Genomic DNA, 19,444 nt, shown 5'->3' with positions numbered 1-19,444 from the left:
TTCCTGGTTCAGAGGTAAAATATATGAGCTTGTTTTGGTCTGAAAAAAATATATAATGACATTGAAACTCTGATACAACAAGCATTCTCAATCTCAACATCCTGTCAAATCATGGTATCTCTATCAATCAAAGCTGCACACTGTTAGGACTGTTACAACGAAAAGCGACGATGATATGAAACTCAGTATATAACCTATAGATATGCCCTAGTACATGAATTGCAGGAAATAGGGGATATTCTCTTATGAGTTGCTAGGGTTTCAGTGTGAGGTAAAAAGGCCAATCATGTGGTGCCGTGGTGCTTAACTCGGTTGTAATGGGAGGATAGCCTTGCTACATTTCTTCAAGGAACAAGCAAGAAGCTAGCAATGGTTTTCAATCGTGCTTGTAAAATTCAGCTTCTGATTGCTTAAACCTTTACCTTCCTCTTAAGGCTGCAAACTTGGCAGCCAAATCCTCATAGTCGGGCAACTTGGGATGCACATGCCGAGCTGGGTTGGACCCATCTGGTTGGAAGGAAGCCGCACGAGCAAATACTTTGGGCGTCTCTGATGGACCTGAATGTTCATGAGGAAGGGAAGTTGATCTTACATGAGTTGGTTCAGACTCCTCCCCAGCAGGCTTATCTCTGCTTGCATGACGACTTTTTGACTTTCTTCTTGACTGCCCTGGCTCCAAGTTAGATGGCTTTGTGCTGTAATGAAGCAGCAGTTCATCAATTCTTCTCTCTTCATCATCTTTCCTGTGGTGGTGGTCATCATCAAACAACAGCTGCAGGCCACGTCTTGACTCATCCCTTCTCCTACTCCTGCTCCTTGGTTTGCTCATTGCAGCTCCTATATCTTCACCGTTGCCAGCATCATTGGTAGAGGAGCGCGATCTTGAGGGTCTCCTTCTAGATGATCTTGGTTTTGGTACATTGTTGGTAGCTATATCATCCTGATGAATGTGCCCCTTCTCATGATCATAACTATCAACTTTTGCAGTAGCACGCCTCTCATGATCACGACCTAGTTGTACCCTTTCCAACACATTATCAGCAAAGGCTCTCGTATATGCTGCAGGATCCATAGAGATACCAGTACCTTGAGAACAATCATGACCGAAATTAGCTTCATGTTTTCTATCTTTTGCTCTGACATTAGATTTCACATAAGGAGGAGGAAGGCCATAGTTGGAGAAGGGCTTCAATTTAGGTGTTCCTTCTTCTTTACCAGCAAAAGAATCTTTACCATCACTTTTCACAGGTGGTCCGGCAACATTTGGCTTTACATGAGGAATAGTGTCGGGGTCGTCTCTTTTACGAACACTATTCTCTGCTTCATAATGCCTTTCTGCTCCTTTTCCCCGAGAAGAACTGCCTAATCTAACTGGTTTTGAAGGAGCATCCTCTCTTGCTTCATACCTGTGAGCAACTTCTTGCCTTTCCTGGAACAAGATGCCATGGCCCTCTTTTTCCTTGAGACTACCTTCCCGGCCTTTGAGAGACTTGTATTCTTTTCCTAAAGGTCTATGCCTAGTCTGATCATCGAGCTCATCCTTCTTCAAGGCTATAACCTCCTTGTTGTTCTGTAATTTGTGGCCACCATTAGGATCAAGTCTCCTTTCTGTTGACAGATGGTCATGCCTATCTCCTTTTAGTACTGCACCATTCCCATTAGACAATTTGCCTTTATCGTCAGTAACAGGGAAAGACCCATAAGTTTTTGGCTTGTCCTGCAAAATTGCAACTGCCTTAGAATTCGAAAGAGCAATACTTTTTTCCCAAATAAGAAATTCACCAATCTTCGACATCCTAGGACTTTGTATTTTATCTGAATATCTGATACAGGCGTTAGTACAGCAACACAGTAGGCCATACCTGTATAAAAGCAGGAGGTTTAGACATCATTTGTTCAAAGGCCTTGGAGTCCCACTTTATTGAATACTCTGATGCTATGTCTTTCATCAATTGAACCTTCTTTTCCAATGTGGGAGGCTTGGAAGCTATGTTCTCAACAAACTATCAATTAGAAATTCAGTTGTGGTCAGTTTCAAAGCAGTTAGGGATTCATAAAATTCCATCAAGAGCAGGTATATAATACTTACCTTTTGATCCGCACAGTAATCCAAAGAATTCGCGTATCTCTCTTGAAATAGTTGCCTAATGTCACGCAACTCTGGTAAATCAGAAAATCTTGCCGCAGCAACCATCAGTGATGCAACAGCTTCCTTACAGTCCTCAGGGCATTCACTGAAATGACAATAATGGAGCAAAGTAAACATTATAATGAGGTAATCTGTCCTCCTTTCAACTCAATAATGAAAGAAAGGTTTCAAATATAAATTTTCATTTCCTTTAGCAGGTACTCAGACCATCTATCTGACATACACTATTCATGATTCTATAAGGTCAACAAACAAACTGTAGTAATGACAGAACCAGCTAAAGTTTCAAACATTCATGACGTGAATATCTATGCCAGAACCGAATCAAAGTTTCTCCAGTGAGTCTTTGCAATTATATTACAACCTGTCACACATAATATGATGAGCTAATTTATTACTTTACTCATATCAGCATCTTTCCCAACTATTATCCCCCATGATGGCAACTAAATTCACCTCATTTCCTTTCTCATCAAATTTGCATTCTTATTTTCGATTTCTAACACCAGCACCATGTCGTACAAATTTACATCGCATATAACGAATTAATCAACCATGTGAAACCTGACATTTAGAGAATATAGTAAACTGAAGTAGTGCTATACTGCATCAGCAGCATAATGTAGCACTAAGATCAGCACTCCATGAAATCAAACTATTTATGCCAATGTAACGGCGCTTAATTCTCTTGTCATTTCTCCTTTGCAGACCAATATTTCTATGGCTATAAGTGAATGTACATTGGCTAAAAGCATTTCAATCCGAAATCAAACTAGCAGCTGCCTATTAATAGATAATGAAAATCATGCAAACAATCTCTCATCGCAGCAGAACAAGTCAGAGTCAAGAGCAGCCGCATTACCTTTGTTTCTGCATGACTGAAAGATGCTTCAACACCAAATCACAGCATCGCTCAACGAAATCGTAACACGCCGAAAGTATCACCTCCACTGTAAGTCCCTCAGCCTGGATTAATTTAATTTCCATCAAACAAAAAACCGTGTAAACTTTTATTTAATTCACATATTTTAACAAAAAAAAAACAGATTTTCAGATGAAAAAAGAAAATTAATAATAACGGTGAGAATGCGATAAATCCTATAACCTCGGGGGGCAACCGAACAGACTCACAGGGAATTTCAAAATTGATCCTAAATTCAGAAGAAGGGAAAAAAAATAAAATAACGGCAATGAAATAAAAGCTGGAAAAGAAGAGAGCAATCTCACCCTTCCGAAAGCATTAATTTCGAGGCCATGGTTGAGTAGATCAGCTATATCTTTCTTCAAAAACTTCTGCGTCGCGTTCCTCTTCCTCCGAATCACATCGATCCGAGTTTTCGTCAATTTTATCAGCGATTTACTAACACATGCAGAAAATTGCATGAATCATACAGAGAGAATCAGAGAGATAAGAGTAGAAAATCATAAACAGAGAGATCTGAGAGCTCACCACTTGGCGCCGAATCCACGGCCGAGCAGTCCGTCGAGCATTTTCTCCGACTCGGTGACCGGAACGATTCGACTCAGCGACTCAAACCAGAGAGAGAAGCATTAACTACAGAAAAGAAGGAGAAGAAGAAGAAGAAGAAAATCTGAGAGCCAAAAATTAATATAAAGTCTTTCTCTCTGCGACTCTTGTTCTCTTTCTTTCGTTCGTTCTCCACCTGCGGCCTCTTCAGGACACTTTTCAAAACGAGTTTGAAGCCACTAGGACGGGGACAGAGAAATTTTCCTGACCGTAATGCCCTCGGTTGCTTGTCTTAGCTGACCCCAGTCAATTTAACGTTACGGAGGGTATTTTGGGAAGGTGGTGGGGACTCCGTGATCGTGGCCGTTGATTTAAATAATAGAGTAGTGGAGGGAGTGGGCGTTCGGTGGGTCAAGGAGGTTGATGGAATATGCTGAGCTGGACCCAGGTGGAATCATTGCTTCTTCTTTTTTTGGGAATTAATTTTTTGGTAATATTTATTTATTTCTTATTTTTGTATTTGATTAGAGTTTATAATTCAGTGCTTTCATTTGACTGTGTGGAATTTGGCGAGACAAAGATGATAGGGTTTACAGAGGCCGTTGGTAACGGCCATTCCAACCGTATTTGCAGATGATTATTACTAGAAAAAGTAGTTTCCTGACTGGCACATGGGATGTTGATCATCTATTTCTGAATTATGTTAATTAATTAATTTCTGACGTATTTCATATTAATCTGATTAATGTTAATTAATCTGGTCATGGTATCCATGAGATTAAGCATTAATTACAATCAATTAAATGAATTTCATACCAGTTGTTTGTGTAATATTGTGCTGAATTGGTAAATGATCAAGGAGATGATAAATAATTTACTATCAATCTATTCATATATGTTTCTAGCTTGATCTTTAGTCTATCAATCTATTCATATATGTTTCTTAATCTTTAGTCATCACTTGGTCTTAAGTTAAAATTATGTAATGTCACTTTACTTATAGAATCAATACGTTGATGCTTTCTTCTCAAGCGAAAGAAAAACACCATTAGATTAAAACATAACAAGTGCATCAGCTCTTGAAGTCTTTTCTTCATTCCATATTTCTTTGCAACAATAAAATACTAGGCATTAATTAACTATTCTTTTTCTTCAGGTAAAGAGATAATATACATATATATCAGATTTGGTTGATGCAGGTTTGGTCATTAGTATAATCTGAGACAAGAAAGTCAGTAGTGTCACTTCCACATCTTAGCCCACTGTGGATTAGGCAGTGCATTGACCTCAACCTAATAAAAGCCTCTAATTGTCCTTTTGGGACATAAACTAAGCAAACCCATGTTACTTTGATCAAACAAAAGGGACACGTACAATGGCTTTCCATTCATTGCGTCTTATTGAAGTCATGCATCAAAAACTCATTCTTCAGTTCTGAAAAGGATGTGTCAATCCTTTTCAGTCTGTTGAGATCATAAAGATTAAAGACCCACATCACAATCCAGTCTACCAACATGTGCATATCAATCAGCATCTAAATCTAATGAGATATAGCTGGAGTTCCTATCAAACCTTCCAGCTGGTGCAAGGCACTAATTAAGGGCAGGATTGTTTTGCTAAGTTTGTTGAGGATTCTTGAATGTTCTTTACCAAATTTCAATCATACTTTCTTTCCATGGAAATCTCAATTCAATGCCTCCTCCTGATCAGCTTGACTCATTTAATTCCAAGTTTTTGGTTTTGGTTTTTTCTCTCCTTTTGGATTACATGCTAGAGGCCCCAAATCTAATATGGGCCAAGACATTCAGCCTCATCATCCCTGCCTTGTACACATCAATCCCAAAACTGTGGACTAGGGCTGAAGTTGGGAAACCCATCACTAGAAAAGACTGCATTTCCACTAAGCTCAGCTTTTGGGCCGAGACAAAATTTGAGATGACCACAAGACACATATGGACATTTTTTTATTTTGGTCCGAGATATAAGAACATTTTTTTTTTTTTTTTTTTGATTCGATGACATAAGAACATCTGAATAATGAAATGAATTTGCATGACATGTGTTCATATGCAAAATCTGCAACTCTGCATTTCAATATATTAATTTGAATGGCTTTATTTTATGAGAAAATGTTACAAACAGTACTCGAACTAAGGCTCATTCTTAACTTCAGTACCTGACTATGCAAAACTATCACTTTGGTACCCCAAGTTTGAAGTCCGACCCAAAAATGATACACGCCGTCCATCATGGCGTTAACTAGCTAACCACGTGGCATATTTTAAGGGCTCTCATGGTTTGCCACATAGTAAAGACTTAACGCTGTGATGGACGGCATGTATCATTCTTGGGTCGAGCTTCAAACTTGAGGTACCAAAGTAATAGTTTTGCATAGTCGGGTACTGAAGTTAGGAGTTGGCCTTAGTTCGGGTACTGTTGGTATAATATATGTTTTTATCGGTTTATATTAAACTTTGAGCCATCTAGAAAAAGGAATAAAATCTTATTTTATATACTAATTTTGTTGGTATAATATATGTTTTTATCAGTTTATATTAAACTTTGAGCCATCTAGGAAAAGGAATAAAATCTAAAACAATATTAATCTAGATATTCTTCATTTTCTTTAGTTGAAAACAACTTTCTCATTATTCTTTGAAAATGGCCGGTCATTAAAAATAATAATATAGACACCATTGTCGCGCTTATTTATCTATGAATCTTTTGTCGAAAAACTAATGGGTTGACTACTAGAAATCCCATAAATAACTAACCCAAGATAGCAAACTAACAAAATATATCACATAGCATCAAGCCATCAAGATTTTCATTTCCTTGTACCACTAGAAAATCCGGCTGGACCTGAAATTGCAATGCCAACAACAAAAAGGTTGGGATATCCAGAGATGGCTTTTGTGCTAATGGTTCGCAATTACAGAATTAACATCCCAAAAAAGAACATATCTCACCAACATTACAAAAGTGAAACTAAATTTCTCATTATGATTTGAAGTCAGTAGCATTACAGTGTTATTTCAATCCCAAACACTCAGAACTAACTAATGGTATGCCATTACAATAAAAATGCCGGCTCCTGTATTGGAATAACGAGTCATATATGCCTAATTCTTACCAAAAACATCTCAAAAAGTTGACCAGGAAGTGGAACAAATAGTTTTCTTGGTCAAGCAATTCATGTCGAACTAATCTTTCTAGCACGATATTCTGAGGTAGAAGCTCACTGTAGAAGAGCAGGGTTGAGATTGAAGCAGCCGGATCACGAATCAGTGATGTTAGTAGCCTCACCAGTGACCTGAACATCAATGGGCCAAGAGACTGCATATCAAGAAAGATGAGATGTTAGAAAACAGTCAAAAACACAGACCTGAACATGCAAAATAAATCTGGGTTTTGGTTTCGATCATACATACCATGATTTCTTGGGGAGGAAGGAGAGCAAGGAGGAGGAGATGAAAATTGGACTATGAATAAAGACATATTGGAGGTTGAGGTTTTGGGTTGGGAGGTGACTTTTTGTGTGTATCTGTCGATCTTCAGCGGACATTCCGACCTACCCGTCTACAACTCTACATATTTCGTGTGTTTGGCAACAGCGAAAATTGGGTGGCGGTTGTGCAACTCACTTTGAATATGGGTGGCCTATTCAACTAATTAAGTTCACTATTGGCCAAAATCCCAACTCCTGGCTCGGGAGTTTTGTCTCTTCAATCAACTCATTTCCACGTGTATCATAATCAAATCATCCAAGAATTAGAAAATTCAATGAATTTAAGTGACAGGTCTAAACTCTAAACAATCGAAGAAGTTATTTTAAATACGGATAAATAAATAATTTGAAGGCGACAATAATACCAAAACCAAGAAAATGGTTACGGTTTCTTTTTTGTCAGATTCACCATTCAATAGACTGATGTATAAACAAAATGAAATTTGCAAGTCCAGAAACATTATGAAACACTCATTCTAGAGCGCAAGAAGTTGAATGACCGCTAATAGTAATCTATTTATTACTTAAACCAGGTACCCGTGGGGGAAGGTTGCTCTATTTTGAATGAAGAGATGAAGACCAACGTTCATGCACGCTAATCCGAAGTCAAAGTAATGTTTTCATTGAAGTTTTACTAGAACAAAATCATGAGAAAATCAAAATTAAGATGAAGGCAAATATAGAACAAATCCAAGTCATTTAACCCCCTTTGTCTGCTACTGCGAGCTCAAATTGAAATAGTTTAGATGACTCAAAATTTGATTCAATCCCATATATATATAGGTATCTGATCGAATTCTCTCCAAACCTTTGAAGATGAAACTCTTTGAATTTGAACAAGCACGTAGAGGAATTTCCAGAATCTCATTCCGCTAAACAAACGCTATCTGCTTTATTGAAATGAGCAAGCCATTCTTGTCACAGAATCGAAATCCCCACGAATTATAATTCCGCAAATAATTATACAAATTTACTAGGAAGACTTGGAAAATCAGAAGAAAATGAAAGTAGTGGTTAATTTCTTCTACTGATACATGAACTCTGAGGATATAGATACATATATGTGTGTATATATATATATATATATATATGTATATATAAGATGAGCAATAGTCTCAATCTATGGCAATGAGTAAACTGAGGAGAAACGTTATTGTGCTTCTTCTTTTGTCATTGCAATCTTTCTATTCTTGTCATGCACTAGCACTAGAATCTACACTGAAACAAGGCCAAGAGCTACTAGACCGGGAAACTCAAGCTCTTATTGCTCAAAATGGTGTATTTAAGTTCGGCTTTTTCAGTCCTTGCACTTCAACTATCTACGGTGCTACTAGTAAGTAGTAACCGATACTTGGGAATATGGTACCGCAACCTACCAAATCATCCAGATGCAGTGTGGTTGTCAAACCCAGAAACTCCGATTCCTGATTCATCTAGAGTTTTGACATTGGCTGGTGATGGAAATTTGAGGATTATATATATCTGGTGGAGGGAAAATACTATATGTGTCACATCCAAATATTCAAACAGTTTCAGGTAACGTGACTGCCACATTACTCGACACTGGAAATCTTATCTTGAGAGAGGTAGATTCGAAGGGTATGCCTGGAAATGTTTTATGGGAAAGTTTTAACTATCCATATACCAAACACATTGTTGCCTGGACTGAAATTAGGCATGAACCTTAAGACTGGACAGAGTTGGACACTGTCTTCGTGGTTCAGCGAACAACTCCCCGCACCAGGTTGTTTCAGGCTTGGCATGGATCACAGTGGCATCAACCAATTGATCATCTGGCGGCGAGAGGTCATATACTGGACTAGTGGGGTCTGGGGAAATGGAAGCTTTCAACTGGCCCCAGAACTCACAACAAGGGTTGATTTATTCGAGTCCATTTTGTTTCAAACAGGGAGGAAAAATACTTTTCTTATTCTGTTAGAAATACTTCTACTCTTTCGAAGTGGTAAATGAACCTCTGGGGCCAAATCTTGCAGTCCATTTTGAACCTAAACGGTACTAGTTGGGAGGACACAGAAACCAGTCCCCTATTATCCCGATGCCACGTGCATAGAGCCAGAGGAGAAGCCCTCCAAATGCAGGAATGGTTCTGAGATATTTGTGCCAACAAGAGGCTAATTTAATAATACTAAATTTTTATATCATGATTCATGATAGCAGTACTAACTTGACTATTAGTGATTGTCACGCTACTTGCTGGAACGACTGCACCTGTATCGGCTTCAGAAGTATATATTCCAATGGGTCTGGATGTGTGTTTATGACTCAAAGAACAGAATTTATCCAAAATAGTCAGTATGCAGCACGTTATGTCCTTACCATAGAGAATAATAGCAATTAGCAAAGGTATATTTTGATTTTCTAGTGCATCTTCCTAATATATGGTTTTAGCTCTCTGCTGTTCTAATTTTTGAACTTCATTAAGATTTTAGAAATGCACTGAAACCAATGAAATAAGAAAGTTAAGCAATAATGGGTTTCTCCTATGTGATCATTTGGAATCTTGTGACAATAAAATCTAACCTGGTATGGTCATCCGTTCGATCTCAGGAACTTCTAGCCTTAACACTAACTTTGTGGTTGGCTCCAGATGGAAATTCTACAGGAGGAGGCAAACAAAGATATTCAAGAAGAGCAGTAAGGAAAAAATGGTGGATATTCACAATCATAGGCGTAATGCCTGCTGTGGCGGTATTATGTTACCTGTGGTACATACATAAAAGAAAACATGGAGTCATGGAACACACTGGTAAGTATAAAACCTATAAAGCACTTGTTGGTATTAATTTATGAATTGCATGTACGAGTAAATGTAGATGCTTTTGCATTAATCTCTATGCAGGGCAAGAGCAAGGATTAGCTGAGTTGAGATCTCAGATTATCAAGCTCTAAGTAGGCAAAAGGATGGGGCAGAACTTTAAGATGTTAAGTTTTTCTGAAGTAACGGCTGCCACCGATGACTTCTCAGTTGCCGGAAAGTTAGGAGACGGTGGTTTTGGACCGGTGTGCAAGGTAAAGTCTATGTTTATCAAATAATGGCTATCTGGAAATTGATACCTGACCTTTGAAAAAATGATGCAGGGGATATTACCTGATGGAAACAAGTAACAAGAAATTCAGGACAGGGACTAGAAGAATTCATGAATGAGAATACACTTATAGCTGAGCTTCAACATAGTAATCTTGTTCAGCTTTTGGGTTGTTGTATTCAAGGAGAAGAGAAGATACTGATCTACGAATTTATGACAAATAGAAGCTTGGATGCCTTCTATTTGGTTTATCCATAATTCCATAATCCCTTACCCTTCATCTGTAATTTCTCTTCCGGTATTTTGTATTCGACTATAACATTGTTCACCAAGCCTAGTGCCTTAACTGCAGAATCCACTACAGAGAACCATTTAGATTGGCAAAGACGCGTCAGCATCATTGCAGGGATTGCACAAGGACTTCTCTATCTTCATAAGTATTCGAGAGTTAGAGTCATACACAGAGATCTTAAAGCTAGTAACATTCTACTGGCTGAAAATATGAATCCTAAGATCTCAGACTTTGGCATGGCCAGACTTTTTGGACCGGATGAATCTGGAGCAAAAACAAATAGAGTTGTTGGAAACAATACTATGCATAGTAATGTCTTTCCTTTGGTGGAAAATAAAAGATATCACTATGACAAGTTATATGCAGTACTACTCATTTATATAATGTTCTCTAAATGCGATATCATGATTTCATACAGTGGTTACATGTCACCAAAGTATGCATTGAGGGGCATTTTCCTGAGAAGTCCGATGTTTACAGCTTTGGAGTTTTACTGCTGGAAATTGTGAGTGACAAAATGAACAATGTCTTTGCTTCATCTACATCTCTCAGCCTTATTGAGCACATAAGTAATGAATGTATATCAAATTGGGATTCAATTTCAATTAGAACAGAGAGACTCACAGATTGCATCAAAACTTAAATGATTATAGGCCTGGGATTTGTGGAAAAAAGATGAGAGCCATGAGCTAAGGGGCGCATCATTGGACTCATTTTCTAAAGACCAATTGTCAAAATTTGTTCATGTTGGTCTCCTGTGTGTGCAACTGTATCCAGTAGATAGTAAGATAGACCTAACATCTCAGAAGTCAAGCACATGCTTACAAATGGTGTCATACTTTTACCTGATCCAATGCAACCTGCATACTCTCAAGAAGTGAAGTTGATTCATCCCGCTGGGATGGATGGCCAAATCTCAGTTCAGCGTATGGTTCCATTTCTTTGATGGAAGCTAGATAAAATTACTGCAGCAACACAACTACGACCAAAAGAATATGTCATGCATGCCACACATTGAAAGATGGAGCAGCGACACAGACACTTCATGTGTAATAATCAAAACTCAGCGAGATGAAACAATGGTTCCAAAATGGTGAACTGTCCACCTGTTCTGTATACGTAAAAGAAATCAAAAACACAATGTAAACCTTTTCTTTCTTTTTACCGACATGGCATACTCCACATTTTTTCACTATTTGGTGGAGAACGAGGAGCATGCAATGCACTGTTGTCTGCTAGAGCTTCTCTATTTCTTAGTGTGAAAGCAAAAAATTTCAACAAGAATGACCAAAAGGTTTGGGGTTTTACCTAAAAAGAAAAACTTTGGACATTACTTGTAAGTTGAAGCTAGCATTACATCCCCATCTCATAACCCAACGAGTCAAACACACGGTTTTTAGAATCTTCCTCCCTCGGGCAATCCTGTACCTTGCGTAGGTCAAAGGCAAGGAGCCAAACTCTTTTCTAATATCTTCATCCTGTGATTATCAGAAGCAAGCTTGCCGATTTATGCTTCAAAGTTCAAACTGTGAACTCAAACCAAAAGAACTTTTACCCTTTTGTGGCCGCTGTCCATATGGGAAATAAACAAACACACACTCGCCCTAGTGTTTATATTGGAAAAAGAGACCCATGACCTATTCTTGTTCAAAAGTAAATGGAAACTCATTGACATTTAGGGTTTTCCAGTAATTAAATATAGTGAGAATGCGATTAAGGATGTGATATTAGGCTTCTATGACATAAGTAATGATATAGCCAATGACTTTAATAAAAGAAGAAGGTTCTAATGCGTCTGCACCACTAGCCGTCTGTATATTTTTCAAAGAACCAGTCAAAGAAATACTTATGTCACTGGTCCACAATGTCAAACTAATTTTGGTGACTAGTCCCGTTACAGTATCTAAATTGTGCAAGTAATTTCCAACAATTTGTAGTCTTAAACTATTGAACACAGAAAAGGTATTCAAGTTGCAACCATTTCTGTGAGACCATGGCTAAACTGAGAAGCCTGTTGCTTCTCTTTTTCTCATGTTTTGGCATGCAATCTTTGTTTTCTTCTTATGCAGAGACACTGATATCTACAATGAAGCAAGGCCAACAGCTGAGTGACCTGAGTTCTGATCATCTGGTTTCGGATAACGGCTTCTACAAGTTGGGATTCTTCAGTCCTGGTTCTACTAGTAACCTTGGTGCTACCAGTAATCGTTTCTTGGGAATATGGTACAGCAAACTACCAAATCATCCTGATGCAATCTGGGTGGGGAACCCAGAATTCCCGATCAACGATTCATCTGCCGTGTTTAAGTTGGATAGTGATGGAAAGTTGAAGATTGTATATGATGGAGGCCTAATATATGTGTCAGATGTCAATCAAACAGTTTCTGGTAATGTCACTCTCTCTTTACTTGGTACTGGAAATCTTGTCTTGAGAGAAGTAGATTCAAAGGGAGCAGCTGGAAATGTTTTATGGGAAAGTTTTAGCAATGCATCAAATACATTGTTGCCTGGAATGAAGCTGGGAAGGAACCTCAGGACCGGAGAGAATTGGACTATTTCTTCATGGTTTAGTGATCAGTCCCCTGTACCAGGTGCTTTCAAGCTCGGTGTTGATCCCAGTGGTACTGACCAATTGATTGTCTGGTGGCGAGAGGAGGTATACTGGAGCAGTGGAGTCTGGGAAGATGGAAATTTTCAAGATGCCCCTGAATTGACGAAAAGGGATGATTTGTTTTGGTTCACTTTTGTTTCAGACAGTGAGCAAAAGTACTTCTCTTATTATCTCAAGAACAATCTCACTCTTGATGTTCCAGAAAACAATACTACTATATCAAGGTGGGAACTGAATTCTTGGGGGCAAATTTTGCAGTCAATTCTATCTGTAAATGGTAGTATATGGGAAACCACAACGATCAGTCCTTGCACCTTCAACCCTAAGTATCCGGATGCGGTGTGCATAGAGGAGAAGACCTCCCAATGCAGGAATGGCTCTGAGATATTTGTTCCAACAAACGGTTATTTGAATGGAACTGAATTGACATACAGTAATAAGAGTACTAACTTGGTTCTCAGTGATTGTCACGCTACTTGCTGGAGCGATTGCACCTGTATCGGCTATGAAACAATATACACAAATGGGTCTGGGTGTCTGTTTTTGAGGGAAGGAGCAAAGTTTGTTCAGAACAATTACTATGGAGTTACTTATCTCTTGACAATACCAACCAAAGGTACACCTGCCCCAACATATACCTATGATTTTTGCTCTTTGCTGTTTCGAATTTCTTTCAAAAACTAACCTGATCCATCAGCTGTCAACTACTTAAACTACTTCATGCTAATACTGTGGTTGGGTTTAGATGGAATTACAAAGAAAAGATGGTGGATATGGTGCATCATAGGCGTTTTGGTTGGGGTAGCACTGCTGCTTGCAAGCTACTTGTGCTACTGCTACACGAGGAGAAGAAAACTTAGACTCATGCAACAAACTGGTAAGCAGAAACCATATAGAATTTTTCCTCTCTCTTATTCGAGAATTGCATCTGTACAAGTTATTTAACCATTGCATTAATCAGATACAGCAAAGGTGGAAACAAGTCAAGAGCACAGATTACTTGAGTTGAGGTCTCAAACTACCGAGATTGAGGAAATATACAAGCTCAAAATAGGCAGAAGAAGAGGGCAGGAGTTCAAGATGTTCAGGTTTTCGGAAATAGTGGCTGCAACAGATGACTTCTCGTTTGCCAGGAAACTAGGAGAGGGTGGTTTTGGACCAGTTTACAAGGTAAAATCTAGTTTACAAGGGTGGTTTTATCAACAAGTACCTATCTGAGGAAGTGGTACCTGACTTTGAAAAATAATGCAGGGGGTACTACCAGATGGGCAACAGGTAGCAGTAAAGAGACTTGCAAGACAGTCAGGACAGGGACTAGAAGAATTTATGAACGAGATTACACTTATAGCTGAACTTCAACACAGTAATCTTGTTCAGCTTTTGGGTTGTTGCATTCAAGGAGAGGAGAATATTCTGATCTACGAATTCATGATAAATACAAGTTTGGATGTTTTCCTCTTTGGTAAACCCTGAACCCTCCAAGTTAAAGAATCACCTCTTCCCCTTCATTTATTATTTTCTCAATCTAGCATCTTTTGTATAATTACTATGCCGACTTCAACTGAAATGCAGATTCTGTTAGAGGGAAGCTTTTAGATTGGCAAAGGCGCGTCAACATTATTGAAGGGATTGCACAAGGACTTCTTTATCTTCACAAGTATTCTAGAGTTAGAGTCATACACAGAGATCTGAAACCTAGTAACATTTTACTAGACGAAAACATGAACCCTAAGATATCAGATTTTGGAATGGCCAGAATTTTCACACAGAATGAGTCTAGAGCAAACACGAACAGAGTTGTTGGAACATAGTAAGTACAAAGCAGTTTTCACAGTAACTTGGCACTGTAACATTTATAGACTTGCTTTTCTAATATGAAATGTCTCTAAATTCTCTATGATGATCTTATGCAGTGGTTATATGTCTCCAGAATATGCCATGAATGGCATTTTCTCTGAGAAGTCTGATGTTTATAGCTTCGGAGTTTTACTGTTGGAGATTGTGAGTGGCAAAAAGAACACTATGTTTGTTTCATCTACTGCTCTCAGCATTATTGAATTTGTAAGTTCTAAAGATATTTTGTACTTGGCATTCAACTTCAACTATAGAGCCGAAAGACTCACATGTTACATAAACTTCTAAATTGCAGGCCTGGAATTTGTGGAAAGAAGGTGATACTCAAGAACTAGCGGACACATCACTAGTCTCATGCCCCAAGGACAAAGTTTCAAAATTTATTCATGTAGGGCTCTTGTGTGTTCAAGAGTATGCAATAGAAAGACCTACAATGTCAGAAGTGATATCCATGCTTACAAGTGATATCACGTTTTTGCCTGATCCGAAACAACCTGCCTACGGTGCTTCCAGAAGTGATGTTGGGTCATCACTCCCTGATGGAAGATCGGATATTGATTCAATTAATGGTGTATCTATAACCGTGATGGATGCTAGATAAACATACTACTTTCATGTACCCTAGGACAGTATTCGTTATTCAAAATAGATTTCACTAAAGAGAGGCACTGTGAATTTAGAGCTGGTTCTGATAAATGAACGTAAATTGACGATGCCATTTTTGAAGTAAAGCTGGACATTTCATCCAAGAGCAATCACAATCGAATACCCCAAAATCATCTCATATCATAAAAAATCATTCAACTCATACAGTAGCAGCAGACTCCTTATTAACTACAACACTACAAGTACTAAGAACCTCAACTCAGAAAACAAAAAGGGAACCAATCCAGGTTTCTACCAGAATCCAAAGACAGAATTATTCTTATCTGGGTCAATCTTTTCCGGAGAGTCCTCTTCTTGCTCTTGCTCTTCTTCCTCCTCTTTCTTCTCCTCCTCCTCCTCATCTTCCTCCGGCGGGTCATACGGCATCGGAGGAGGTAATGGTGTCTTCATAGGACTAAACTGTGGGAATATGTCAGGTCTCCGCCCCGGCTTAGGCCTCTCCCACTCCTACAATTCCAAAATGGAAATTAAACCTATATCATCATCACTAACAAAACCTAATTCCAAATTAATATCAAAAGAAATTAAGTATAAGAGTGACGACAGCATACAATTGGGAAATCCAGAGGGTTGCGGCGAGTGAGCTTCTCTTCATCTGGGGCCATACAAACCACGTGGCTCCGGCGCCGGCGAGAAGCGAAAGATGCGGATGAAGATACAGAAGTGGTAGGTGAAGCTAAAGGAGATTGCCTTCTCCAACTCCAAGTGGGCGATACACTCAGCGATGAGAGGCTATGAGACGCCATCATTTCTCTGAGTTTGAGCTTTGAGCTTTGAGCTTTCAGTTTCGGCCGCCCACAGAGGACATGAAAACTATGAAAGGCCAAGGCCAACCGCCTCACCCACACGCTCTTACCTTCTTCCTGTGACAACCTAATTTTTCATTTTTATTTTCAATTATTTGTGCATTCTTGTTTGGGCTGACTAGAACAATTTCCGCGGCCCAATTTGATGTCCTCCAGGCCCATAAGCCTGACCAACATGAAAGACACAGGGACGTCTATAAAATTCATTGCTTCACAAAGCTTACTACGATCCTGTATCATTTTTCATTGCTTTTCACAAAGCTTACTACGAAAGGATAACATTAATAACAATGAATGGAAATAACTCTGGGGGTAAATTAAGCAAGCTTGGGACTCAAGGGTCACTCTTTCATAGATATCCAACATTTCTTTACCAAGCATCCTGAGAATCATTGGCACAAAGTTGGTGAAGGCTAGGCTAACACCATACAAGCTCAATTTGAACTGGAGTCCAATGGTTTTTCACGTTCTTACTCTCCACTTTCCCAGGCGCTTTCGTGCTAGTACTGATTTAGATTTCGCAGGGATGGTCTTTTCTTCCTCACTGTCTTCACTGTCCAACACAATTACTGCCTCACACTCGGGTCTTGCTGTTTCTTTGCCTTTCTTTTGCTTAGTTGCTCCAGTAATGTCAGTGTAATCTTGATGCTGCTTCTCAGCCGCCCTGAAGTCCTGATGTTGCTTAGGAAGGGACTTGGATGGATATGAAGAGATATTATGGGAGTGTGGATGCATATTGCTGTTGTTCTCTTCCAACTGAGCAATCCCAAATTTCTTATGGCTTCCATTTTCACCACCATTCTTTGATCCACTGCCATTATACTCACTCATCTGTGGCACCACATTCTCCTTGTTATCCTTTCCCTGCATCTGCGATGAGCCTCTAAATCCAAGTGAAAGCTTCTTGCCAGCTAAACAAAGCCTCTTGCGACTTGTATCAATAGAGCCATTTCCCATTCCATCCATCATATCTTTATTTGGTTGCCGTTTGACACTGTCAACAACTGGGGCTGCTGGCAAAGGCTCAGATAACACATTGGTATGGGAATAAGAAGGCAGAACTTGAGGGGTTACAATCATTTCATCTTTATTTTCACTAATCACTTGGGATGTGCTCAACGAACCCAATGACTGCTGGTTCCCAAACTGCCTCGGCCTCTTTGATCCCATGTTGATGTTGTCATCTACCAATTTACTACCTTGACTCGGATGAAGTCCTTGCTTGTAAGAGTTTCTGGATAGCGGCAGCAGTGATCCTGAAGATGGCACAGGAAGGTTTTGCAGTTCAACTGATGGACAGTGATCCAACTTCTGTATGTCATTGTCACTTTTCTCCTGGGATTGGCTGAGGGCTCCTAGCGATAACTTCCATCTGCTCCCACATAGCTTCTCCTGATTCATATTGAACTTATCAGGATTATCTTTCAGCAACTTTTCTGCTCCTTCAACTTCCATCTGGTCTTTAGGCACTTCCCTCCCTTCCTTACGAGCATCTCTTTCGCAGGCTGGGACTGAAGACTCCAGTGACAGCTTCCTACTAATCCCAATTAACTTCTTGTGACTTGCTACAGACTGATTTGCATCATGATTTAAACCATGGCTAGTTGTTTTAACCTCCAGCTGCACCTGGCGGAAAAATAGGAGTGAATAACTTGACACCTTCGGATCCCTCAGATCCACAAAAATGAACTTTTTAACCATATATATGCTAAAACTGAAACTGACAGTCACAAAGACTCAATAAACTTCTTATGACTTACAACAGACTCATTAGCTTGGTGTTTCGACTCATGGCTTGTTGTTTCCACCTCCAGCTGCACCTCAGAGCAAAGAACAGGAAAAAGGTTAACACTTGCTAAGGGTCATATCCAGAAAAGTAAACTTGTTAGCAAAACATAAGCTCATACTGCGCTTGGATTTGCAAGGCTTTGAAATTGAGTGTCACAAACACTACTCCCACTAGCTGCAGCCCCAGCCTGGGCATACTTCTCAGTCATAGACCGAGCTTTCTGGTCAAAAGCTTGTCTATTGTATTTGAACTCCCTACTCTGCATACCCAAAAACACCGAACACAAACTCAATGAAACTAACTAATACCGAAAAAATTCAAAGACCCAAAACTCCCAACCATACATGAGCACATTACAAATACTCACTGCTTCACACATAAGGCCATCATCAGGATTCGGTTCACTCAATAACAAGCCAATGCTCGTAAGCACAGTTGAAATGTTCAACGACGGTTGCCATGCTCCCTAATCATATAACTAAAGCCTCATTATAAATTGATACATAAACCAAACCGAAAGTTTCGCATCCCAAACCTAACTAACAACACAACATCTTATTTAGGGTTGCTGAAAGATCACTGACCTTTGGAGGAAGATTGAGAATGTCAAGGCAAATCCGGCCACCGGTGTCGATATTCGGGTGATAAATCGGCGTCGCAAATGTCACACTTGGAGGCTGAAACGGGTACCTGCAAAAAAAAAAAAAAAAATTCAGAAAATCCCCAAATTTCTGAGAATCCCTAAATGAACATGATATAGTCTATAACAGACCTCTCTGGTATCTGAATCTTAATGTTGAATAGCCCATCGGCGTAAACGGTTCCTTCGGGGCCTTGGATCTCTGAAACAGAAGCAAGACAGTTCAATTGGTAGTGTAAATTTGTAGTCGGAAAAAAAAAACCCTAACAGAAAATTCAAAAGGGGATGAATTGAGAGGGTTACGGGCGTCGATGGTGGATAAGGAGGAGGATGAGGAGAGGAGTGGGAAGGAGGCGCCGGGAGGAGGGTCGGTGAGGAGGAGCTTGAGCTCTTTCTGCAATCGGAGGTTGAGCCTCGCCGCTTGAGCCATTTCGAGCTCTGCAGATTTTGGAAACGAGAAAAGGCGCGCGCTTGCTTGGTGAAATTGAGAAATATGGGGGAGTCATGTTGAATGATATTGGCCGTCGAATTTGTACCTGTGGATGGATGGATGGATGGAGGGTCCAGATTGTGAAGGGAAAAAGAAGAAAAGAGGAAGAAAAAAAGAAAAACAA

General features: G+C 39.4%; 4 protein-coding genes and 1 long non-coding RNA gene across 6 annotated transcripts; 1 reads left to right on the top strand and 4 right to left on the bottom strand.

Annotated features, from left to right (window-relative positions):
• Positions 1–84: 84 nt before the first annotated feature.
• Positions 85–3,826, bottom strand: LOC112187233. Its single transcript, XM_024325933.2, has 6 exons — positions 3,600–3,826; positions 3,377–3,509; positions 3,012–3,115; positions 2,090–2,234; positions 1,863–2,003; positions 85–1,717 (listed from the first exon to the last, which is right to left on the bottom strand). The coding sequence occupies exons 1-6, from the start codon at positions 3,638–3,640 to the stop codon at positions 419–421; spliced, it is 1,863 nt and encodes a 620-aa protein (XP_024181701.1). The 5' UTR covers positions 3,641–3,826; the 3' UTR covers positions 85–418.
• Positions 3,827–6,591: 2,765 nt separating this feature from the next.
• LOC112187237 lies at positions 6,592–7,209 on the bottom strand. The gene is made up of 2 exons (XR_002931023.2): positions 7,049–7,209; positions 6,592–6,953 (listed from the first exon to the last, which is right to left on the bottom strand). It is a non-coding gene; the product is annotated as an uncharacterized LOC112187237 (long non-coding RNA).
• A 5,183-nt stretch (positions 7,210–12,392) lies between these two features.
• On the top strand, positions 12,393–15,589 carry LOC112187230 (G-type lectin S-receptor-like serine/threonine-protein kinase CES101). The gene is made up of 7 exons (XM_024325930.2): positions 12,393–13,691; positions 13,821–13,952; positions 14,037–14,245; positions 14,327–14,537; positions 14,648–14,885; positions 14,989–15,136; positions 15,225–15,589. The coding sequence occupies exons 1-7, from the start codon at positions 12,458–12,460 to the stop codon at positions 15,528–15,530; spliced, it is 2,478 nt and encodes an 825-aa protein (XP_024181698.1). The 5' UTR covers positions 12,393–12,457; the 3' UTR covers positions 15,531–15,589.
• Positions 15,590–15,693: 104 nt separating this feature from the next.
• Positions 15,694–16,466, bottom strand: LOC112187236 (histone chaperone ASF1). Its single transcript, XM_024325940.2, has 2 exons — positions 16,147–16,466; positions 15,694–16,042 (listed from the first exon to the last, which is right to left on the bottom strand). Exons 1-2 carry the CDS (start codon positions 16,342–16,344, stop codon positions 15,827–15,829), a joined length of 414 nt encoding a protein of 137 aa, XP_024181708.1. The 5' UTR covers positions 16,345–16,466; the 3' UTR covers positions 15,694–15,826.
• A 137-nt stretch (positions 16,467–16,603) lies between these two features.
• Positions 16,604–19,414, bottom strand: LOC112187234. Of its 2 annotated transcripts, none has more exons than XM_024325938.2 (7): positions 19,134–19,414; positions 18,963–19,032; positions 18,775–18,880; positions 18,558–18,656; positions 18,309–18,449; positions 18,162–18,215; positions 16,604–18,021 (listed from the first exon to the last, which is right to left on the bottom strand). In XM_024325938.2, the coding sequence occupies exons 1-7, from the start codon at positions 19,258–19,260 to the stop codon at positions 16,864–16,866; spliced, it is 1,755 nt and encodes a 584-aa protein (XP_024181706.1). In that variant the 5' UTR covers positions 19,261–19,414; the 3' UTR covers positions 16,604–16,863. The 2 variants fall into 2 exon arrangements, with proteins under 2 accessions (XP_024181706.1, XP_024181704.1); XM_024325936.2 differs by having other exon boundaries at positions 16,604–18,027; positions 19,134–19,410.
• Positions 19,415–19,444: the final 30 nt, after the last annotated feature.

This window comes from Rosa chinensis, chromosome 2 (assembly GCF_002994745.2).
Source record: "Rosa chinensis cultivar Old Blush chromosome 2, RchiOBHm-V2, whole genome shotgun sequence".
NCBI lineage: Eukaryota > Viridiplantae > Streptophyta > Magnoliopsida > Rosales > Rosaceae > Rosa > Rosa chinensis.
This window is presented reverse-complemented; position numbering and strand designations above follow the sequence as displayed.